General features: G+C 40.4%; 2 protein-coding genes across 2 annotated transcripts in view; one reads left to right on the top strand and one right to left on the bottom strand.

Moving 5' to 3' along the window:
• Positions 1-512: 512 nt before the first annotated feature.
• LOC119730427 (intraflagellar transport protein 22 homolog) lies at positions 513-9,394 on the bottom strand. The gene is made up of 6 exons (XM_038203313.1): positions 9,314-9,394; positions 5,935-6,017; positions 5,438-5,527; positions 4,845-4,943; positions 3,623-3,723; positions 513-2,677 (listed from the first exon to the last, which is right to left on the bottom strand). The coding sequence occupies exons 1-6, from the start codon at positions 9,350-9,352 to the stop codon at positions 2,529-2,531; spliced, it is 561 nt and encodes a 186-aa protein (XP_038059241.1). The 5' UTR covers positions 9,353-9,394; the 3' UTR covers positions 513-2,528.
• Positions 9,395-9,677: 283 nt separating this feature from the next.
• The window catches only part of LOC119730132 (rasGAP-activating-like protein 1), a 45,114-nt gene continuing 29,440 nt past the window's right edge, over positions 9,678-25,351 (top strand). The window contains exons 1-2 of the mRNA XM_038202905.1: positions 9,678-9,986; positions 11,892-11,948. Of these exons, the coding sequence (XP_038058833.1) occupies positions 9,919-9,986; positions 11,892-11,948 (125 nt within the window). The 5' untranslated portion in view covers positions 9,678-9,918. The remainder of the gene's footprint in view (positions 9,987-11,891; positions 11,949-25,351) is intronic.

Raw genomic sequence — 25,351 nt, 5'->3', positions numbered from 1 at the left:
GCTTAGTAAAAGCAGGTTACCAGCCAAAACTCCATGTGATTTTCATGCAAAGCAAACAAAAGCTGAATACCAATCACAAGCAATATACATCACATGGAAATTTGTTTGGTAATTCTGTTTTTGCCAGGGAAGACTTTTTATGCTAAGCAAATTTCTAAGCTTAGCAGCTCCATGAAATTGGCCCCTGGGCAAGCTATCACTGAGGCCCCCTTCAATGGCGAAAGCATTGCGCTTAGGTATTGTTCAGATAATCTGTCAGGGGCAGTTGCTGTGTACAATAGCATGCACAATGGGTTCTCCATTGAAGGGGGGCTCGTGAGTGTACAGTGATCATGTCAGGATTCGTCTATAGGGGAAAGCAAGTTGTTCAATCAGGAATGATTCAACACAAAGAATTTCAAGCAAAAACAAGGAGTGCACACGGTGACAAGATATATTTACTGTAGAAGTGATACACAATCTGTCATACAGTGTGTCAAATGGACAAGAAGAAATATACACAGTGAAAATATACATTTACTGTAGGATATACTACATACTATCCACATTCAAGTCATAAATGTTACAAACATTTCATCAGAGACAAAATCTAGGTTCAATAAATAACGGTTGCCCTTTTGGAGAACTGCTAGTAGAAAGGTACAACAAAATCCTTTCACTTGCCTAATGAAAAATGATGACAAATTTATAATTTACACAATTATTTTATTGCGAACAAGATATACAAATGGATAAAATCTAAAATGTTATCCTTTCCTAATTAAAATGAAAAACCACACAGGTTTGGTTATTTACAAGTCTCTCAAGCTACAACGGGAGGATTATTATGAACCAAAAGACTGAGCAGTGCATGTAGTGCCTGCACCATGTCTGATAACCACTGGGATGAAGGCACAGGACTGCCCTTGTTCATTATATTGCCCGCTCAATAAACTACTTTCATAATCTTTCAACTGTTAACTGTTAGCAGTTTTAAAGCACAAAGGTTTGCAGCACTGCAAACATTGCTAGCATCGTGACTTTGGGCGTGATCCCTGGCTACATGGCATGTAATGGGTTCATGGCAGCACTGCAAACATTGCTAGCATCGTGACATTGGTCGTGATCCCTGGCTACATGGCATGTAATGGGTTCATGGTTTCTGACTAGCGCCCTTGAACATTAGGGCTAGATAACTCACTTTTGTAAACCATTGGGAGGGGGTTCTTATGCACAGAGTCCATGGGTTTGGGAACAAAAAACCTAAGGAATTCATATATGAGCACTGACAGACTAATCAATATTGTTGTATTGTGTGCTTAGATACTGTAATTTCATTGGCCTAGGACGGCCACGTGTCTGGACAATAAAAATGTATGTCACGCACTGAGGGTGATATCACACTGCGTTTATTGCGCGCGTTGGGCACGCTTGTGGAACCTGCCGATCCGCTAGCTTTGCGCAATGAGATCTGCACTGCCAAACGCTCAGTCTCATGTCCGGCAGGACATCGAAACCTTCAGTTATCAAAGGTTACATCGCAGTGATTTAATTCATTTCTCAGACATAAAGTTACAACCATTTATCTTTTTGATTTATTGGCACGATATAACAAAACAATTATTGACTGCTGTAATGTGGGATATGCCATTTTTATGCGCCCCTCGGGTGTTAAAAACGTCATATCCCACATCACAGCAGTCAATAATCGTTAGCTGTGACCCTAATTGTAGGGGTCTGGATGAATACTGCACCAACACCCCTTCTCAGGGGTCACACGGGCAGGGTATACATATCCTTCCTGCAAGAAACACCAGGGCGAACCCCTTCTCTTAGCAATAAGCGTTACTGGGTTCTTTTACGTGCGTTAGGCCTTATACAACACACGGGACCTACGGCTTTGCGTCCCATCCGAAGGACGAAGCAAGAATGGTTCAGTGCCTTGCTTAAGGGCACAAGTGTCCGCGCCCGGGCTCGAACCCTCGTCACTCTTGCCTCTGGAACACCTGAACATGAGTTCGGTGCTCTTGACTGCTGTAGGTTTTGGGGAAGGTTCTGATCATCCTTTAATACAGGTCTGGGTTTTACAAATTTTAATACTGATCATCCGTGGCATCACTGGGTACCAAATTCAAACGGGGCACCTGGGGGACTTATTTCCTGAAGGGGGTGGCGCACCCAGGATTTGGTTTGTGGGGGCTCACCTTTTTTTTTTTATACAAATTTGTTAAAAGTTGCATTTTTTTCCCAAAAATTTTGCCCAAAATTTTTGGCCGCAGAAATTTTTTTTTTTTTTTTTTTTTTAAGGGGCAACCTATTTTGACGTTGGTGGTGCCACCTACACCCCTATTATACAACTCGAAAACAGGCCACATTCATATCACCAAGGCCAAATCGTGAGACTAAAAAAAAAAATGCCTGTAGGGGGTACTCAATAGGTTGCCAACACTAAGGAGCTCCTTTATGCCAACAGCCCCTGAGTGGGGACCCCAGATCATAGAGAACTGGTAATAATCTTGAGAGTCTTCACTTCAAGGATTTGATTGTTTCTACTGTATGATACTGAGTTCCTCCTGGTCCTGCTTGCGGCTCATGCCACCCAGTAACTTGCCCAGGAACCGATTGAACTCCCTCCTGATTCCCTCCGCATCCTCCTCAAGATTGGTCTGGATGTGATGCACTTTGGACATGGAGGAGGCTGGTGGGTCCAGAGAAAAGAAAGTGAAATCAGTAAATAATGCCATCTTGTGAATTTTTTGAATAGATAATGGACAATTTAACTTTTAATACATCACTGCTGTTTATTTAGCATAATATGACAAAACCATGAAACCAAACTCAACTGGTAGGTCCAGATCAATTCAATTCGGAAACTATGCAAAGACCCTGAAAACACAAAGTCCACACATCACTCATTGCGTGGACTGGACTATGGTTCAGGGAGTCCACATAATAGTTGGGGAGTTCCTAACTATAGCTGGGAAGATCCCAATTTCCCTCCAACGCAGAAAGCCCATTTACTAACACGCTTACAGTAAGGGGTCCCTCCGGGGACCCAGATATTTAGCGCCTTGGTTTGAGGCTACACAACACTGTATCTATATGTACACAATCTTGACATGCCTGTAGACTATAAATAAGGAGGTCATTGACAGGAAACAGATGTTGTATACATAGTCTGTGGTCAAGCCGTGCACTGTCTACCCGCAAGTGACCTTGTTTTGTGCACGTGTATATGGGCAGCCCAGGTTGTCAGGCTCAGATATGCCTGACCCGGGGTCACACACTAAAGGTGACTGCATATATCCGTAGTGGGTGTCTCTGGCTAGGATTAAATGGAAGATCATCGGAATTGGTTTGAATTTTTTTTTTTTATTAAGGTAATTAACCAAATTGGGTCCCCAAAAGGGCTACTTTCTGCGTTGGAGGGGTTGGGAACGTCTCAACTATAGTTGGGAAAAAACAGGGTTGGGGCATAACAATGGAAATTGCTGGATTAGTCTGTTCATGGTAGGACTGAAAAGGAAAGACTACATCACTTGAGACGAGGGAAGCTAAGATGCTGGAAAGTAGTGAGAGACAGCGTGGAAGAGGTGAGAAAAGGATGAACGATGAAAAAAAGAGATTGACAACTTCAACTTACGTATTTCCACAGTGGATGAAGATTTGGCCGATGGTTTGTGATGGCCCATGATCAGGCACTGCGCCTCACGCAGAGCTTGCTGGACAACAAAGTGACTGTACCTAGAAACAACGGTTAGAAATTCAGAGAAAGTACGCATGAATTGAAGTGTTTGAAATCTATTGGGAGTCTTTGTCCATGCAACAATGTCGTATATCCAAAAATGGGCTGTACATGAAACACGAGTTTCAGAATGTCAAAAGGTCGTATCTCACTTAAAATAACCCGGATGTACACACAAAGTCAATGGACATCGAGTTACGACCTTGTTGCACTGACGTGACGAAATGCTGCAGATTGCATCACTGCAGCAGGAACCCTTTCAAATATAAGGCAGAGCGGCAAGAGAGGTTCAACCCCCCCCCCCAACCAAAAAATTATAAAAAAGAGGGGGGGGGGGGGGGAGGGAGGATAGCTGCGCATCGGATCAACATGCTCTCTGAACACGGCCCGCTTGCACGTGGCATGCAACATGTGGACGAGGTGTCGCCCAGCAAATTTTAATTTTTTTTGTGAAAAAGTTTAATAGCTCCTATGTAAAATGTCTGGCTATGCCAATGACTTTAATTACAAATCCTAACACCTGGCTGCCTGGACCACTGTATCCGGTTTGTTAGTGTGACGTCATTTCCATTCAACAATGCGTACTTCACAAGGTGTAGCATAGCATGAATGGAACCGGAAGTTCACGCAACTTGAGTGTTTATCCAATGGGTGCTAGTAATCACACATTCTGGAATTTGTATCCTTGTGGAGACATTTCTTTGTTCTCGTGTAGTAAAGTTTTCGAGTTTGAAATTGCAGTTTCAAAATGCTCTGATTTTAACCAGAATTAATTTCCTGGGCTGAAATTTGGACGAAATATCCCTTTTCTAAAACTCTTCCATTTGCGAGGGATCAACCTACCTTGGAAATTCCTAGTTTTTGAGTAAAATCCATATATCTATTTCGTGAAATTCTTGTGGAGACGTATTCATCTATAGAAATGTTCTTGTGGAGACGTATACAATCTTTTGTTCCCTATTGTGTGCATGTCTCCGTAAGGTAGTAAATTCCAGCACCACTGTGCGTGCGTGTGTGTGACATTTTTACTAAGGAACCGGATTCTGTTTTGCAGGTTATATTCCTACATGACAAGTTTTTTTAAATTTCAATATCCTGCTTACAAGTCAGACCAGCTTACCACATGTCCAGTTCTCTCTCATGCGTGGGGACATCAGGGTTGTATACTATGACTACACCATTGGCATCCTTCATGATGGCCGGCCAGCACTCATCAAACCTATTACAGAAAATACAAACAAGACCGATTGTTCTTGTACCAGAAATAGACACATGAATGTTTTCATCTTCTCTTTTCCGATTTTCAATTCAGAAATGCACAATATAAGTAGATACCAAACTACCAGTAGCTTATCAAGGAAGAACATATCTTTTCTTTTCCCAACTTTAATAGCAAACTAGCAAGCAAACCGAACATATTTATTATCTGGTGTTATTTTTGTTGGGCTCCCTTTTCAGGACATTCATTTGTTACCAACCCTGTCTGATTGGGCAAGCTATGTATTCCATTTCAGATTTTATCCCCTAATACACAATTTCACCTTCTTAGTGGAATTTTGGTAGTCCGAAAATTTGGGACTCTCAATACTTCGTATGAGATGTCCCAAAACTGAAGATGCAAGAAAATAGACTGGCACGTAAAACAACCAGTCCAACAACCCTTAGAACTGTGTCAAAAAATGAAGAGGGCAGTTACACTATAAACAAGCTTACTTTTGGTCTCCACTGCAATCCCATAATTCCACTTCAGCTGTTGAGGATCGAGCTCCCATCTGATTACTACCACTCTCAAACTCAAGAATCCTGCAAAAAAAAAAAAGTAAAAAAGACAATTTCCAAACCCTTTTGAAAACAATTTACAGTTTTGAGTGAGGTGTTGCTACCATAATAATAAAAGGAATAAATATTACAGAACAGAGGAAGTTAATTTACATCTTGTAATATTATTATTATTATTATTATTTATTCAGCCAAAGAAAAAGAATACAATATACAACAGACACAGACTACAATACTTACATCGAAGAGAGTAAAAAAAACTAATCACCAAGATGGGCTAGGGGCAACAAAAGCAAACAATTACTGTAGTCCGTAGATCTGTTACCCCACAGGGACTCTCAACACTTGGTATGAGACTTGAGAGTACCAAGTACTGAGACACTGCTAAGAAAACATAATGGAGATGACCAATGGTGTGTAATCTTTCTTACCGTACTCCTTGAGTGGGATGGTACTCTCCTCCAGATGTCTCCGTTGCATCCGCCAAGAAGTTGGAAATCACTGATTTCCCACTCTACACAAATCATAAATCATAAATAACAAAGCATCAATCATGCATCATTAAACTGGTGATTTGATTGAAAAACACTTGCTACATTACAGATAGGAGGCTAGTAATACACAGTTTCTGAACTAAGTTTGTACGTTTGTGTTGGATGTGCTTCTGAAGAAAATGTCTGAAAAAAGTCATCAAGCATGTCTCAAATTTGGATTAAACCAGTTTCAGCAATGCACAGAGGAAGTGATTTTCGTCCCCCTGCGACCAGTAATGTTCACACACATTTGCAATGCAGAATATAATGTAAAAAAAAATCAAACTGAATTCTGAATCCAGGTATTCATTCATATCCTAAACCTATTTCAATTATTTTTAGGCTTTTTTTTAAACTAGTGAAATGAGTAAAGTCCGAGAACCATTTGGTTGATAGTCTGGTTCCGAGACCAAAATATCCTGACGTCAAATATTGTCTGGTCAGGGAACTAGACGGTTGATTGCCGTAACGATAGCCACGGTACTTTTACTAAGTCTTACGTGTCTTACTAAGCATCTAGTCCTAAAATTTGGGAATCTCAATACTGTGTATGATCAGAGAGTCCCAAAACGTAACTTATGATAGTATTAGTAGAAAACATGCAATAGAAAATAGACTGGCACATGAAAACAAAGAAGAAGTAGGCCCACTGCATCAATCAACTGTGTCAAAAGAAACATCTGGTACCCAGTCTCTATTGCTACACATTTCCACAGTCATGCCACCAGACTATTGAAGGGTCAATCTTCTCAAAACGGTGGACACACACCAGCCTAGTCTACTCTTATTGTCTTAAGGTGGGTTCATCTGTTCATACTTGGCGCGAAAGCGAATTCGCAAAAGTTGAACACATTTTAACTACGGCGAATTTCGCAGCAAAGGCTTTGTCACGTCAATTTCGCATTAAATTCGCATGATGTATGGACCTGCCTTTGTTTTGGGCTTCAAACTGAAATCACTAGAAAATGTTAAAGAAAAGTCTCCTTTAAAAATTGAATTGAGAAATCAAACTTGTCTTGGCTGGTGACATACTGAGGACCTGATCTTTGCCTCATGAAAATTTTGGAGAATTTTGTTGGCTAAAGAGTGAGTAAAGTTGGCCTCATTTTGGAAAGATTTCCATATACGAAGTTCACTAATTTTCCTCTGTATTGACTAACAAGCCCCCAGGGATAGCAATTTCATGTCATCAAAGTCAATTTGAGCAGTGAGAAAATACAAGCATTTTCTTAGAAAACACTTAGAATTTCTCAGTCCACTCTCATAGGGTTTGTACACAGGGTGTTGAGTGAACTTCGTATATGGAAATCTTTCCCTCATTTTTGCCCCTGCACAGTCCAGGTCCCAGTCATTTGCCACTAATGCCAGTGTCACGCCCCAACTATCGCATCGGTCCCAACTATAGTTGGGACTGTCCCAACTATAGTGCGGCAGTTGGGTCGGCCCAACTATAGTTAGGATTGGAGTTGCGCCGGATGCTTCATGCTTGATAGAAACGATATTGATAGATCTTGTTGGATTAATGTTCCGCGGCGCTGGCACCGTGTATTCGTCGTGCATGCATGCCGCAAGGCTGGCCGGTCACGTGGTACTGCCTAGTTGGAGTTGTCCAGCTGCTGGGTTGATTGTCCAGCAACATTTTGCAAAATTCAAAGATTGCCATGGCCGGCCAACTATAGATGGGCCCCACCCATAGCTAATGTGAAAGGTCCCAAGTAAAGGCGGACAGTATGTAACAGAGCTGTAGCCTAGAGAATGTTTTATAGTCGTCGTACATCAATGTAAACTATAGTTGGGACCGCCAAATAAAAATATTGCGGTGGCCCAACTACAGATGGTCCCCACCCATAGATAATTTCATTGGTCCCAAGTAAAGTCAGATGTGTATTAGAGTTGTAGGGAATGTTTTATAATCGTACAACAATGTACACTATAGTTGGGACCACAAAATAAAAAGATTGGAGTGGCCCAACTATAGATTCGCCCCATCAATAACTAATTTCAGTGGTCCCCAGTAAAGTCAGACGTGTATCAGAGCTGTAGGGAACGTTTTACAGTTGTACATCAATGTAAACTATAGTTGGGACACCGCAAAATAAAAAGATCGGAGTGGCCCAACTATACATGGGCCAGCCCAACAGTGGAACTTACAGTTGGGACCGTCCTAGACCCGTGAACGTGGCGTTGTGAACGTGGCGTTGTATACAACGCCACGTTCTTGTTTCATTTCGAACCTGGCGAAATCGATCCGACATACATAATTCCGTATGGGTGTTGAGTACTCACCTAGAAATCTAAATTTGCCCGTCCGATTGTTTCGGCTGTGTAATTTCGACGAAATTTGCCCATCAGTAAAGACCCATACGAACGTGTAGAAATTAGATTTTAACCTGACCCTGACAAATAACCCCGGACGCGTCTGAGTCGCTTGGACAGATTGACGGCTGTTTCATGTCGCAACCCCGAAAAAAAATCCCCGCAGACGATTGGCTGCTCGGCTCATCTCGTGTACAGCAGTACGACGTGTGTGCACACACACGCGGGCGCACGTGCGACCGCGTGCGGTGCGGTGAGAGAGGAAAGGACTTGAAACTTGTCTAAAACGATGTCTGTTTTAGCTGCGACAGTAAACAGCCGTCGAATCATACGAAAATAAAACGCAATGCGCATGCGTCAGTTGGGAGAAAATGGCAGCTAGCAGTAGCGGACGGACTTCATGAACCGGGGCCAGAATTTTCCTCAATTTTCCTCAATTTTCGTCAAATGCAAGTTTTGACGTACAAATAGAATTCAAGACAGCTTCATATGTGAGTACTTATTACTTGGGCAAAATAACGTCCAGTGTGTGTAACGGAGGGAGTCAGAGGGACACGTTCGCCAGGTTCGAAATGACATAAGAACGTGGCGTAGTTTACAAGCCACGTTCACGGGTCTAGGACCGTCCCAACTATAGTTGGGAAAGGCCCAACTATAGTTGGGCCAGCCCAACTGTGGAACTACAGTTGGGACAGGCCCAACTATAGTTGGGACAGGCCCAACTATAGTTGGGACCGATGCGATAGTTGGGGCGTGACACCAGCATGGCCACCGGCCAGTGAGTGGCAGTGCTATGGGGTATGGGAGAATAGCGTCGTGCTGTCATGACTACCGCACAGGTTGTCATGACATTTGATGGTAAAAATGAGGTAAATCTCACGAAAACCACCATCTCTCTTGTACTAAATCTGATATATTGAATAAAAAAACCAACAGGCACATTTGCACATAAAAACATTACCTCACATGGTCCAACAACTAAAATCTTTGCCTTCAACATGTTACCACTTTCCCCATTTACGGAAGAATTTAGTTTGCCAAAAATAAACTCTTGAGGGCGCTAGACCAAATTTACAGTAGCGGCAGCTCTCGCACTCAGAAACTCGATTTTTTTTCACGGCCATTTGGGATTGGGATACAGTTTTAAAGAAATAAATCAGAACTTCAAAAAAGGAACATTTTGAAGAAGAATGTTATTTAATTTTATCAGAAGTAATGACCTTCTTTCAGTTAAAAAGGACAACTTTTGTTCTGTTTATAAATCTGTCGTCTGCTATTTTGTTTATGAATGTTTGGTCGAGCGCCCTCCATCAAGAAACCTTCGTTGGTAACTTAAGGTGACCTTGCGCATGCATTGTGTTGAAGGGTCCGGGTACCAGCATATGCGCACCGAGCACAAACATTTCACATGGGAATGCGCACAGCTTTTTTTTTGCAGACGACATCTGGCAACAGAAGCGGGTGGACGTGTGTAACGTGCAAAATGATATCAAAATGACATGTTTTTGATATCTGTGTTTATACCGAGATATAGGCCTAGAGATTGTTCATATCAGAAACAGCAACATGGTGAAGAACACATCGCTGTACGTGCGAATTGGAGAGGCGAAGGACCTGCCAGGAAAAGACCTCATGTAAAAAACTTTCCAAAATTTATGCAAAATTATGAGCATGTCTTCTCTTTTTAATGCTGCATATTTATGCAGTCCTCTATATGTTGGTTTAATGTTGTGTTGTTTAAAATTGCCATACAGGCCACAGTCAGTCTGTATTTATAGCTCCATGGTATAATTAATTGTTTTGGAGGGGAGGGGTGGGTGGGATGGTGGGCTTGTTTGGTCAGATAACTCTCATTTGACCAAATGTTTTTTTGCAAATGTTTTAATAAATGTTGCCTTGCTGGGGCCTAATTCTTCAAGAATAATTCTAAATGTGGAAAAGATTAATTTTATTTGTGGCACTGGTAGTCCAGGTTACTGTGTGTGATTAGTCTCTTGGTTTGGACTCTGCCATTCATTGCAAAAATGTTGAAAATACATGAATTTGGGACTGAGAAACATTTCCAATTTTGTTAGAAAATACTTTGAATTTGCACTCAACTCTCCATAGACTTTGTACACAGCCAAAGAAGTGGCGTCTGGATACTACATTCTTCCCCAAGAAAGTCTATTCAATAGATGCTTGCACAGCAAAACAACACTGCAACGCTGCATCTTGACTACAGGCATTTCAGCGGGTGCCTTCTATCTTGTCTTCGGTAACCCGATGTTGTTTGACAAAAATATGGCAGTTATTGACTAATCAGTAGCTTTGGCAAAATTTCTGCTCTACATGTCTTCACAACTTCTAAGGGTGGCTCTGAGCTGGAGTGCTGGGTTGCATAAAATTTACGTGCACAGATATATCACTATCAGACGTTTGTAGTGTTGTTACGTCCCAACTATGGCCCTGGTGCCAACTATAGTTGGGCAGTCCCGAGTATTTGCTGGGCCAGTCTTATCATTAGTTGAGGGAACTTGAGGAATTCCTCACCTGTTGATCAGGCTTCCCCAACAAATACTTGGGACTGTCCAAACTGTAGTTGGGATGGTACCATAGTTGGGGCGTAACAGTGTGACTCTCCACACTTAAATGTCATCTGCCTATGGAACCCTCTCCCTGCCACAGTCGTATCAGCGCAATCCCTGGAAATCTTCAGGAGCAGGCTGAAGCCATTGTCCTTCCGCTAAATTGTTTGCGGCCGTTTTTACGCGTACTTCAACTACAGCACCACCAGTTTCTGCACCTTTTTGTGATTACGTGTTCCCGTACCAGCACCTTTGCACCCACAGTACGACAATCCTTGGGAGTATTTAGCTCCTAAGAGGCCTGTACTCACCAATAGATGATGATAAACATCTGATCCTAAGACAAAGTCCATCACTGGATTCAGATTTTACCCCCTATGCAGCTGATCCTTTGTAAGAACAGTCAAGCTGCTGCAGGGATAGAGGGCGCTTTCAATGAGATGAATCAAATGTCCTGGGAACTTGGACGCTGGAACCCAAGAAACTCGGAGCACGCCTCGCGCACATTAGTATGAATATAGCACATGTGAGGCATGCTCTAGAGGCAGTTCTTGGATCCCAGTACCAAAGTTTCCAATGCAGTAATTTAACTTAGTGCCCAGTTCAGATGAGATTTTAAGCTTTGTGGGATGGAGAGTACAACTAGAAGGTGGTTTGGGGATACATCATCAAAGTTACTCTCACCATTGAAGACTCTCACCGTTCTAAGAAGAATTGGAGAATGTGCCCATTTTGATCACTTGCCCAGATTTTAAAAAAATGGACACGTCCAATTTTACAAAAAACTTTTTTTTTGGAAAAAGAATGCACATTTTAAAAAAGAGGGCATACCCATTTTTCAAAGGGGGCATGCCCATTTTGAAAGTGGGCAAGTGTCTATGGGCCAGTCAGCATGCTTGTTATGTTTTTGCATTCAGATGTTCATTGTTTTATAATTTATGTATGCAATTTACTATTTATTTTTTAATTCAGATCTCGAAGCAGCGACCCCTACTGCTTGATCAAGATTGACAATGAGGTTGTTGCAAGGTAGGACAGTGGTATCATTACTTGTACTTAGTAGGGCTGTGATGATCAAAGTCCAATTTCATATGTACATGTATTTTACTGTGAAAAAATAGTCTCCCCTATAGCTTGCTGAAAAATCTGTACTTACCTCAAGTGGCTAGCACATCAAATGGCTAGTAGGGAACTTTTTGCTTGTTTGTGTGCATATTCTGTAAGTGAGGATTCTGTACTTACAGGATTAACAAAGAAATTGCTGAAGGTATATAAGTATTTACTGCTAATACAGGCTTGCCAAGTTTCCTCGGATCTGCTGATTTCCTTGGGTTTTTTTTTTTACTTCTCATTACAAATTGAAAAAATACTGTACAAAGTCCTGTGTGGCTTGGAGTTGCCTTGTTTTTCTCAATCCCCAGTGGCATGTCTGTATTATAGTTAGTTAAGCATGGAATCCCATGGTTAGCAGAATATTGGCTCTGTGCTTTATCCAGAGGCCGAGGGTTAATCAATTGGAGTGGGATTTTGGAGAACACCCAAATTTAGAACTGGGACCATTGTGAAATTGTAAAAAAAAACTATTGTGCAGAGCATTTGTTTGGACAGTTTTTCTAAAATGTTGAAACCCTGTAAATCTTGGCTAATTAAACCCCAGTGCTATAAACAGATGCATCAACTTGTATCTATCAAATTAAACTGTGACACCTGATGAGAGTTTTGTAATTGGGCGAAAACCAAAGAAAGGCTAGGTTACCTGTGGTAAACTTTTATTTAGAAGGGGGTACACTCTCATTCATTGTATGTGAACCTGTTCAATTATACAGCTAATTATTGTAAAGGTCTACAGTTTTGTATCATTAAAGGTCATTCCAGTCAAGAAGGGGCAATTTTTTTAATGGAAAACATTTTCAAAAGTTGCCAGTTACACATTATACGAGCGCCTTGGTCTTCGGAGGTTCCGGTGCTTGTTTGACATGCTTTTGTTGATATCCGTGTCCTAACTCAGTGTACACAATGAAATGAAAGCAAAACGAACACGTGCGGCAAATAACTTGTTTGTTTACACGTGTCCTAGTTTGCTGGCTTCACCAAATATTGTCAGTCAAAGTCCATATTATATCATTAACGCTAAATGAAAGTGTCACGACATTTAGGCAATTCCAGCATTATTGTTGCTTTTTAAGAGCTCAGTGAATAAACCTGAAAACATGTTTTTTAAATCTTATACGCCCATCATCTAGTAATGGTCAAGGAGATTACAGACTAGGAGTTTTGGATCATTTCTCTGAGTTATTAATTAGACATCACGGATAATTGGCTCTGTCACAGACAATGCACTTCCTTGATCATTACGCTGAATTGCCCATTTCTAAAACCAACCTTCAAAGTTTTGGCTGGTATTTAGAATAAAATATACCTGCTCTAATTTGATTAACAGTGATTAGTTTTGAAGAATGGGACTGCTCCTGCATGGGCGTCGCCAGGATTTTTTCTAGAGGGGGGCAAAAAAAACTTTTGCCAAAAAATGCTTGTATTTCTCAAGTGACATTCTCGATTTATCAGTTTTAGAGGGGGGCAGGGACATTTTGCCCCCCCCCCCCAAATCATTAAATTTATACCACTTTGTCTTTGCGCCTCTTTTTCTTTTCTTTTTTTTCCCTTTTTTTTTCTTCCTTTTTTTTTTTTTTTTTTTTTTGCTTTTCCAGGGGGTGGGGGGGGGGGGGCAAGTGCCCCCCTTGCCCCCCCCCTCGCGATGCCCATGTGCTCCTGTTAAAGTTAAAATCACCATTATATACAATGTACATGTACCGTAGACAGGGTTGGACCTCAGCAGTAGTTCGCTCATCAAATGCGAGTAAAAACAGCGGTGGACTAGTCAAAACCATTTTCTAAGTAGTCCGCCAGGCGAGTCAAAATTATTGTGAACAACATGGTTGTTTACAACATTCTGCTGCAAAAACTTTAAAATTTTGAATGCGGACTAGTTAAAAGACCCTAGGGGCAATTCCACGGTTACTCACGTTACATTTTCGTAACGTGAGTAACCGATTTTGTGCCTCTTGTTTATCATACATAACACATTTTTCTGGATGTCATCCTTGGTGCTTAGGTAGGTCTAGGTCTACTCTGTCTACCATGGGGATAACAGTTATTAAAACCTTTTCAGTAAGGTAATTACAGCCCAAGGAAACTCAAAAGTACATCAAAAATGTAATGTGAGTTACCGTGAAATTGCCCCTAGGACTAGAGAAGAGTCTGTTTTACTAGTCAGGCTGGCTAGAGAAAAAAAGAAGAAATTAAGAGCGAACCCTGCACATAGATAAAAATTATCACCATTTTTTGTATTTAAGGTCCTCACGATCATAGCTTAACAAAATGGCATTTGCAGCCATCTAGATAATCAAATACAACAGAATAATTACAATTAACTGTCCTTTGTTCACACATGGTTCACATGAATAAGACGTCCAAATTAATTTCAAACAAATTACTGGACAGCACTTACAGATACAAATCAATAATGCAGCTAGCAGTTTGCGTGCGTCGTTTCAAGGAGCCTTTGAAGTGGCTCTTGAAACTGAGTAGTAGGCATGCACTATGCAAATGTTGTGCCGGTCTGGGGAAGTAAGTACAATCTTCAAAAAGGGGGAAAAAACCTTGAATCCCAGACAAATACAGTTGTGCGTCATTTGTTTGTGCAGGAACATTGTATGTGATGCTTCTTTAGCATTTTTATTGAAGTGAGTGGTTTTTTTTGACAGATTGTGATTTTTATGCCCCGCGGCGAAGCCGAAGGGGCATACTGTTTCCGCCTTGTCCTTCCGTGGGTGGGTGGGTGTGTGGGTGTGTGTGTGGGTGGGTGGGTGTGTGGGTGTGTGTGTCCGGACAAATCTTGTCAGCGCGATAACTTGAGAAATACTTAACATATGAACTTCAAATTTGGTTTGTGGATTGTTCTTGGTAATCCTAAGAAGCCTTTCGCATTTGGGGCCAAAAGGCCAAAGGTCAAGTTCACAGTGGCTAAAACAATAGAAATCTTGTCAGCGCGATAACTTGAGAAATACTTTACATGTGAACTTCAAATTTGGTTTGTGGATTGTTTTTGGCAATCCTAAGAAGCCTTTCGCATTTGGGGCCAAAAGGCCAAAGGTCAAGTTCACAGTGGCTAAAACAATAGAAATCTTGTCAGCGTGATAACTTGAGAAATACTTTACATGTGAACTTCAAATTTGGTTTGTGGATTGTTTTTGGCAATCCTAAGAAGCCTTTTGCATTTGGGGCCAAAAGGCCAAAGGTCAAGTTCACAGTGGCTAAAACAATAGAAATCTTGTCAGCGCAATAACTTGAGAAATACTTTACATGTGAACTTCAAATTTGGTTTGTGGATTGTTCTTGGCAATCCTAAGAAGCCTATTGCATTTGGTGTCAAAAGGTCAAGTGTCAAGTTCACAGTGGCTAAAACAATAGAAATCTTGTCAGCGCGATAACTTGAGAAATACTTAACATATGAACTTCAAATTTGGTTTGTGGATTGTTCTTGGTAATCCTAAGAAGCCTATTGAATTTGGGGCAAAAAGGTCAAGGGTCAAGTTCACAGTGGCTAAAACAATAGAAATCTTGTATTTATTCTGAGATTATAGGGATTAGGGATTAATTCATATAAAACCTACAGAAGACACTAATGCTGTCAATGAATGTTCCATGTGACCAAGGTACATGTAAGTTGATGTTAAAAGAGTGGTGTTATGTCATGGGAACAGTCACGGTTGCGGGGCATTTGTGTTTGTAAACACACCTGACTTGTTTTTTCTATCACTATTTCGTCAGGAAGTGCACACTCTCCCAAATTACCTTTACATTGTATGTGAACCTACGCCGATTAGAAATGTGTGCCAGTGATGATGAAGACTTAATTAAAGGAGTTATTAAATGAATTTCCTCAGGAACATATTTTGTTCTAAAATGCATGAGAACTATTGACGTTCCTTTTGGGTTATGTTTTATTGAAAACTGCACTTCTTTAAACATAAAAAAATGTCCAAGCTTTTCCGGCCAACTGGGGGTGCTGTTGCTGTGATGTCATTGCAGGAAGACACTGTTTATTTTAGGGGTTTTCTGTTCAAATTGTGAACCCAAACACTTGTTCATTGTAAACAAATTAGCTTGAACATTGAGGTTTCTGCCTGAAATGACATCACACTTTTGCTCATGAATATGGAAATTTGCATAAATAAAAACCCAAAAGGCACCAAAATAACCTTAAAAACGGCACAACAAAAATTGAAAATAAGCTTAAAGGCTCTCAAAGGTGCATTTTCAAGGATTGCATTAAAAAATTACATTGCATGGGCCCTCTAATTAGTTGAAAGTGCTGTTAAACAATTTTGTACATGAAATAAATCATTTTTCACCTTACCTGTAAGTTCTAAGTATTTTCTTTCTAACCAGTTCAGAATTTATTTGAGTTTATTCATTGTTTTCCCATAAATGCTGGTATGTCGGCCTGCACACACATGTTTGTTTTTAATGTCTGTACTGCTCTGTTGTGTAAACAACACTATCAATCACACAGCCAGGATTGTATCCTTAAACTAGTTAAAGGGCTTGTGAGTTTTGTGTTCGCTGACTATAGACCCTTTGCGCGGTGCGCCATGACAGTGGGCAGGTCTTTGTACCTGTGTGATACACTTGATTTGACGTGTACTTTGTGCTTTCATTGTAAAGCCCGGTTCATACTTCACGTGAATGCGAAGCAAATTTTACGTCATGAAACATTCGGTGCGAAATTCGCTTGAGTTGCAGTGTGTTCAACTTTAAACTGGGCTTGACGAATTCGCATCGCGAATACTCCCCATAACGTCACAAATTCGCGTTCGCTTTTCGCTTTCGTGCAGAGTATGAACTGGGCTTATCAAAACCTGTGCACTGTCATAACGCACTGTGCCAAGGGTATATATAGGCTGTGCATACGGTAAGTATGGTTTACAAGTCTATTAGCACTGACACGTGTAGATCAGTTTTTTTTTTTTTAATTGCTACAAGCACATAATGTCCGAGGGTACGGAATTAAAGTAAATAACCAATGAAGTTTCCATTTCAAATGAAAGCATTATTGGTCTATGAAGTGAATTTTGCTTAGGAACATATTTTGTGCAACTTTCTACTCCTCTTAAAGGTGAGAAAACTATTGGACATCCGTTTTGGGTTAATTGAAAAAGTGGACTTTTTCTAACATTTAAAATTGTCCATGTTTTTCTGGACAACAGAGAGTGCTGTTGCTGTGATGTCATTTCAGGAGGACACTGAGCTCAGTTTAGAGGTTTTCTGTTCGAATTTTGAACTAAAAATTTGGCTTATTGAAAATGTTTGTGATAGAAGTTTGCTCGTTGGCTTACTGCAGCTGTACTGACACAACACCGAATAACCAAAGAAAAGAACATTTACGACAGCGAAATATCCAAATTTCTGGCAACTTTTGGATCTGAAAAAGCTTTAACATTGAGGTTTCTGCCTGAAATGACATCGCACTTTTGCTCATGAATATGGAAATTTGCAGTAGCATAAAACCCAAATGGCACCAAAATACCCTTGAAAATGGCAAAACGAAAATTGGAAATACCGGTACCTTCCCTAGGGTTAAATGGGACACAAACATGCCTTTCCAAGGATTGCATTAAAAAAATTAATTGCATGGGCCCATTTTATAAATAAAGTTTTCATTTCCACAGAAGATCAGTGAAGACTTTTATAGCATTAGAAATACTAATTTAGCTCTAGATAAATTCGGACACGTGATCACTGTACACTCAATGGAGGCCCCCTTCAATGGAGAAACCATTGGGCATCCTATTGTACAAAGCAAATGTCCATTGACAGATTTTGTTAACAATAGCCATCACAGTGCTTTCCCCTTTGAAGGGGGCCTCTGTGTTAGAAGTGATAAGCATGCCCGGATTGGAATACATATATTTACCGCATTTTAAAACTTACTTGGTTTGAAGGTACATGTACTAAACTCCCTGTGAAATTATTCTTTCTGGCATGCTGTCATTTTTCAGAAAACAATAAAAGAAGGTAGGCCTTATTTCCAAAGATGCGTCTAAAGACGCTTAGTAATTCATTTTAAATTCAGGGACTGGAGTCCGCAAGCATTGACATGACGCACACACGTGCGCAGTTGCTCCAATTCGTCGGTTCAGTTTGTGACATCGTGTACATGTAGAGCAATCAGCTAAATGTCAGAGATGATTTCGGGCACAATTCAAAACATGATTCGGCAACGTTTACATTGAAATCGAGAGCGTAGAATATTGTTTTCTCAGAATACTCATCATTCACTGAGCTGAAACTTCATCAGGTTAGTTGTTAAGCACCCGTCTTTCGATTTTGAGTACTTTTGTCGCTCCAAACAAAAATATTGACAACGACAAATAATGTACTCCACCTTTAATCTTTGCATAGCAGTTTATTGGTCAGATGTGTAAATTTACATTGTGAAGTTGTTTATTCACTTTACATGTATGTACATGCTTCCTTTTTTAATGTCAGAAGTTATTCCTGATAAAACCTTGATAAATACCTGATCCTTGATAAATTCCTAATCTATTAAATAATTTATAACTAATACAACATTTGGAAAAACAGTTAAGGAATGTATCAATTTAATGTTTTGGTTTAATCATTGAGCAGCATTTTTTTCACTTAGCAATTCAGCTGTGGATTTTCCATTAAGCTCTCTCTCTAAATCCTAGATAAATTATTCAAATTATTCAAAGCCATCAGAATTAGTGAAATCAGTTAACTGTGGCAGGCAATCGGAGAGAAAATCTCCAAAATGCACTTCCAAAGCCACTATTATAAATTCATGGTTCTACCGCAGAGCCATTTGTCATGGGATGATGGGAGATTGTTTCTGAAATGCCAAATGCCACTTGTCATTTTATTCGATTTATAACCCAAACTAAATGGAATGTACGTGTCTTCAAAAATCCATAAATAGAAAGATGTGCATGTACTGCACTGTCCGTGCTCTTAAAGGTAGGGTGGACAATTTGCAGCTATCCAAAAGTAACCGACCAAATTATTGTTAAAAAGCTTACTGGTTTACAGATTGTAATGACACTAAAACTCTCTGTGAAATTATTCCTTCCGGCATACTGTCATTTTGAAGAAAACTATAACAGGTCATTTCTAAAGATGTGTCAAGTGACATATTTTTAGTAATTTCCATTTGTAGTTGGTTGGTGATTGGGCGAATCCCTGAATTGGTGCATGCGATGACACGACACACATGTATGCGCGTGCATCTGCTATTCATTGGTTCAGTGTTTGACATCATAAAGTTACAATCGGCTGAAAGAGAATCATGTCTTGAATGCTGAATTCGGGATTGTGTCATGGAAGGGCGCAATTTAAAAATGACATTGCAACTTTCAAACTGAAATCAAGATCCAAAATATTTTGTTATGGAAATATACAGCATTCACAGAGCTAATACTTCATTGGGTTAGTTGTTAAACATCTTTGTTTAGATTTTGAGCACTTTTGGTGCCTCAAAAAAAAAAATGCACACGTTACGGTTTCACTCAGATACTAAATTATTGTCAGGCAGTAAATAAATACAACTGAAGTTGTAAAGACAATTATAAAATATTCATAAATACCTAAGACAGTTTACGCATTCCTATTGGTCGAGAGCCCATCACGTGGCCAGTCTTAAACGGATAATAAAGACATGGCTAGCTGGTCTTAAACACTTTTCCAGTGTCACAATAAAATGTGGACTCCTAAAAATCCAGTGCCTCTTATCGTTTCATTGGTTGAACGTTCACAATCCTCACGTAGGCATGCGCAACACTACCAGGGAGTTAGAATTTTATAGTTCTAAATTCAAAACGCAACGCGCCAGGTGCGTTCTGCGCGACATCGCGTAGAACATGATACGCGCGCGTCAATCTCCATAAAAGGGTTGTTTACATCTTACTCGCCAGCTGAACACTCCATTATTTTGCAGGAGGGATGTTTCAAAAAGCATAAAGTGAATTTGTTGAACAAAATCGGGATGTTTTGAACGAATTATATGATTTTTTTTTACAGAAAAGGTATTTATGAATGGGAATAAATATGTACTCGGTCGGTATTTATCACTCTGTTTAATACCGCTTAGAGTCTGGGTGCTGATAATTACCTTCGCCTCCGGCTCGGGTAATTATCAGCACCCAGACTCTAAGCGGTATTAAACGAGTGATAAAAACCTCCGGAGCACACATTTATTCCCTTACTAAAAGTGACTTATGTTTTATTTAACTTGTCTATTTCAACAGTAATAATGGTACTGCTGAATTTTTTTTTACAAAATTTAACGATCAAAGCCTGTTATTTAGGAAGAAACTCAATCAAAAATAGTATGGATAAACCAGGGCTAAGTGAATACATGTTCCCACTCACTCTGTAAATGTCTTTAGGAAGCAAAAGATAATTAATTTTTTTTTGGATAAAAATGCAGAAATGTTGTTCTTTGGTGGTGGTGGTGGTGGGGGAGGCTGTAGTTAAGGGTGGAGGCTACACTTAAACATCTCCCCCTTCCCTCCCCAACCTTAACTTGTCTGTTCCTGTCATCTTGCTTTCAAATAAAGGGGTTTTTAGATTTGCTTAGGATGCAATTGCCATTATCATGGGTCTGATTATTATCCTAGCCTTCCCAAATCTTCTGGATGTCAAGGTCTTGGGCCGAACCTTGTGTTGCTTGTGATCAGCCGTGCGTAAATCTAGGTCTTACTTGAGATCCTCCGTACTGCTCCAGGATCTCATTGGCTCTGCCTCAACATACGGCATATGTCGATAGTGATTGCTGCAGGATTGAGGCAGTGGTCACCCCTCCAAGGATCGCATTCAAGAAATAAAGGACTATTTTGGAGGATTGGGGGCTGTATGCAATTTTTACATGGAGGTAGTTGGAGAATTTTGCAGGATTGAGGTTGCATCCAAGCAAAAATGCCTAGGGAGGGATAGGGTTACCCCATTTTGGTGGATTTTGGGGGACTTGGTCCTGCAGGCCAGCCTGGTTTGACTAAATATTGATGGAGTATGATGGAATTGGGCCTGGAGGCCTAAAGCAAAGCATGCATTGGAGGCAGTATGATTGATGGATTTTGGCAGACTTGGTCCAGTACTTAGTAAAAGACAGTAGGGAGTTAGGGTTGATGTAATAATATGTAGTCTTCCAAAGACCAATATAATCAGTTAAAGACATAGTCCATCATTTGTAATTTGTGCATTTTGTTCGTTTGAAGCAACAAAAGTGTTCAAAATCTAATGAAGGATACTGAACAAACTAACCTGATGAAGTTTCAGCTCAGCTTCAGCTGTATATTCCGAGAAAAACAGCATTCTAGGATCTCAATTTCAAATCAAAAGTTGCTAAATCATGTTTTGAATAGTCTTGAATTGCAGCTTTACGCGATGTCGCACACTGATCTGACGAATTATAGCAACCGCGCGCGCCTGTGTGTCGTGCCAATGCTTGCGCGCACTGCGCCGAATAACAAAACGAACTACTAATATAAATTTTCCTACGGTGCTTCTTATGACGCACTGTTGGAAATGCCTTCTTTCGTTGATTACTTCAAAACGACAGCTTGCCAGAAAGAATAACTTCACAGGGAGTTTAGTCCTCTCACTATCTTTCAACCAGTATGCTTTTCAACAATAATTACGCCAGTAATTTTTTGGATAGCTGTAAATGATGGACTCCGGCTTTAACAAGCAAAAACATCCAAACAGAACCCTGACCCAAATTGGCCAACTGGAGCTTGTTTCCTGTGAGGATTTATACAGTGTATTCCAGGCACACATCGGGTCTCTTGACTGCTACATTCACCTTGATTCCTTCCCTTTGAACTGAATACTAATGGCCGACCCTATAAATCCCCCACGCAAGGTAAGCCCTTTCCAGTTCTAGACCTCCCCTCAGCATGAAGCTAACCGAAACATCAACACTCTGTCTTCACAGTCACTGAATGGGAAAATGGGTGGTTTTTAACGACTGACATTTTACCATAACAGAATGTCAATTTGGCGAGGATGTTTACGCCTGGCTGTACGTTTTTGCTAAACCTGGGAAGCCTAACTCCATTTGGTCCACTTAGGCCTTAAATGTCAAGGATGGTAGTCCTCCACAAAGAACAGGACGCTTCTGACACAGTCGTCACTCATCAGAAAGGAGAGATCTTTCAGGGAGAAAATTTGAGGCTGAATTTACACAAATAAAAGGCCTCCATGCAGCTGGAGCAAAATCAATTCGCAGGTGCAGATTGTACAAATGAATGAAAATATTTTCATTTGATTCCGAACGAATGTACACAGAGCGTATCCTTTTGTGACAATTTATCCATGTAGATAAAGAAACTGAAAGCAGCCTGTTATGTCACTGCCATGTTTTGATCTTTTTTTCTCTTAAATGAACCATAATGTTTTGATCTCGACGAAAAGCATTTAAAATATCAAAAAAGGTACAGTGTACCGGTAGTTTGGACATGTATATCAGGTTATTTAAAATTTAAACTAAGAATATTTTTCTTGTTCTTGTTTACATGCTATCACATATTTGATATTTGTTTGCAACCATTATTATTTATATAAGGCTTCCAGCGGTAAAAGTAAATCAGCGTATATATGGTTTCGTAAAAAGTACCCGAATGACAGCAATATTATATCAGTAAAAGTACCGAGAGATGAGGACAATATTACTTTTGATATTGCCCTGAACCAGGCATTTTCGTTAGTTCCTGCACGATCAAGAGCGTAGAAGCTCGCAGTTGTCAACCAGTCAACAGAGCGTAGCGCGCAGTACCGTTGCATGCAGACACGCACGCAGCGCGCAGCAGGGTTGTCAGCAACCACAGCATTGGCAGCTTCCAACGGTGCGAAAGTTGTTTCGGTAAACTTGTAAAGAATAATTCAACGAAAAAGGAGAAATGAAGACAGTGTCCTGAAATGTATTTCTTAATAATAATATATTGGATGGCTTTTTTTCGGGGGATACAATAATATATTGCACTCGCTATGACAATATTGCACTCGTCTTCGACTCGTGCTGTTGTTATAGCTCGTGCAATATATTCTTGTATCCCTTAAAGCCATCCAATAGTATATAAATAACTGTATGGTCACTTGTCAGAAAATTTCCCCGAACAGCGTTTTTAGGTTTTGAAACTCCAGTGGTATAGGAAATGTGTTTTGAGTTTGTTTTCCTATTTTGTTTTCATCTGGGAGCAAACATCGTAGCATTGTTTTGTCAAATCATAAAATAACTCGCATGCATTGCCCACAGCCATCACAACGTCTATGATTACCTCAGCTCAGACCAGCGTTGTTGTGCCTCAAGTACCATTAGCTAACATCTGAGTTTCACAAATGCCAGCGAATTCCTGTGTAGCTAGCCAATTTCCACCCTCAATTTGACACTTGCAAAGCACGGTGATTCTAAATTGACACGCTCTGTGTTTGCCAAATAACTGAATCATTCAGAAGTGTTAGATGCTGATCAGGTGAGAAAATAAAAATAAAGGGCGAATGCCGGGGGGGGGGGGGGGGGATAATGAAAGGAAATGAGGCTAGTAGTATTATCGGAAAGTTGAAACAAGCTGAAAGATTTGACATTATGTTTGATTAAGAAGTCCAGGGCTGGGAGTGTGGAGGCAGGTTGACCAAAAACATTGACTTTTAACAGGGGTGTGAAATTTTAGCTCTAAAGGTGATTTCGGCTTTTTTTGTTTTGGATTTCAGCTTTTTTCCCCTCACTTGCTGTGTACAAAAGTATAGGAGATTTCCAAAGTTTGGCTTTTTTACACCTTTTTCAGGTGTTTTCAGCTCTTTTTATCAGTGGTCACTCACACCCCTGTTGTAAACAGTTACTTGGTCACAGAATAAAGAAGTACAGATTGAAGGTAGACGCTTTTTTTGGTTATTCTAGACTTTGTCAGCATATTCAAAAATTCATTGTGTTTTCTGATTGGGTCAACATGCATGTTGAAATTGACTAGACTATGCATCTGTACGTCATAGCAGTGGTTACGTCATACGCTGCCGGGGTCATATGCTGCCCAGGGTGATGTGTCTACACAAAACCTGGCCTTACGTAGCGGTAGCACGGTACAACTTTTTCATCAATTTTTCATCTGTTGGACAAGTAGAATAAAGGAATCTGTCTCGTTCTGAGTGATAATTACAGTCGGTTACAAAGCACCATCTCATTTCCCGGTCTTATTCATTCTAAATGTCTGAGAAATTTCAACGAAAGTTTTGCAACCTCACAGGTGGTACTGACATCTGGTCCGGCTCCATGCACTGTACCCTCTCAAGAAAGGGAAATTTAGGAGAGACATTTGAAAGCATTGCTGACGACACCTGACACTCGATTGCGTGAAGACTGGTGAATGTATACACTGTACATCTGCAACTACGCAATAGATCAAAGTTCATTGCGTTGATGACTTCCACTTAGTAAAACAAACAAATAAATTTGTGTGCTTGTACAAACATCCTAAAAGAAGAAAGATAAAAAAATTTTGAAAATAAACTCCAGAGCATTTTGGTTCAGTACGGTAATATCAAACAAGCTGCTTGTTAGATAGAACTGAATAAAATAACTTGGAACTTGAAAACAAAATTTGCAACACTGTAGTTTGCATATGTGTATTTGTACATGCAGAAATAGTCTTTCATGACTGCAAATTAAAACCATGCACACGCTGCTTTTGTGTGATTAATCATGATTGTGGCCGTATTTTCCTGTAATTTAATTCTCGTGAGATCGGTCTTGCCTGATTGCCCTTGGAATTTAATTAATACATGATTGAAAGCCGGATTTGTTTCATGCTGACAGTGGCATAAATCGATGCTGGGGATTGGGGGGGGGGGGGGGTGGGGGTGGGGGGGGGGGGAGATGACTACATTCAAAAATTGCCCGGCTGTGGAAATTTGAAAAGCGGGATATGGCTTGGCCGTGGAAATTCGAAAAGCCAGGGGAGGAGATGGGGGAGGGGGGAGGGATTTGCTTGGCTACCACATGACACTAGGAGGCGCTGTTCATGATACAGATCTACACATCTTATGTGTCTTACACCCCTTACGCCACTTAAGCCCTTTTCACACTAGAGCCTCTCAACCCGGGTTGAACTCAACCCTGGGTGAACCTAGTGCCGCCCCGGGTTGAGTTTTTGATTTTTAAACCAGTGTTCAACCCCGCATCGTTTCACACTTATTTAATGCAAATCAAGCTTATCATGCTCAGTTACTACTGTTTTAAACCCTGGCAAGTTTTCAACCCGGGTTGAAAATCTCAACCCTGGTCTGGAGCAGGGTTGAGTTCAACCCGGGGCAAAATCAATCTCGGGTTTGACGCAGGGTTGAAATTCTTCAAGTGTGAA

Source organism: Patiria miniata, unplaced genomic scaffold, assembly GCF_015706575.1.
Source record: "Patiria miniata isolate m_02_andy unplaced genomic scaffold, ASM1570657v1 HiC_scaffold_22, whole genome shotgun sequence".
Taxonomy (NCBI): domain Eukaryota; kingdom Metazoa; phylum Echinodermata; class Asteroidea; order Valvatida; family Asterinidae; genus Patiria; species Patiria miniata.
The sequence above is the reverse complement of the archived record's forward strand: the minus strand, read 5'-3'. Positions and strand labels throughout refer to the sequence as shown.

What these genes read in the sequence shown, in the direction of transcription:
- LOC119730427 (XM_038203313.1), bottom strand. Translation starts at nt 9,352, where the DNA reads ATGTTGAAGGCAAAGATTTTAGTTGTTGGACCATGTGAG. An exon ending in TAGTTGTTGGACCATGTGAG is followed by an intron (nt 6,018 to 9,313) that starts GTAATGTTTTTA and finishes TGATTTGTGTAG; the next exon opens with AGTGGGAAATCAGTGATTTC. An exon ending in CATCCCACTCAAGGAGTACG is followed by an intron (nt 5,528 to 5,934) that starts GTAAGAAAGATT and finishes TTTTTTTTGCAG; the next exon opens with GATTCTTGAGTTTGAGAGTG.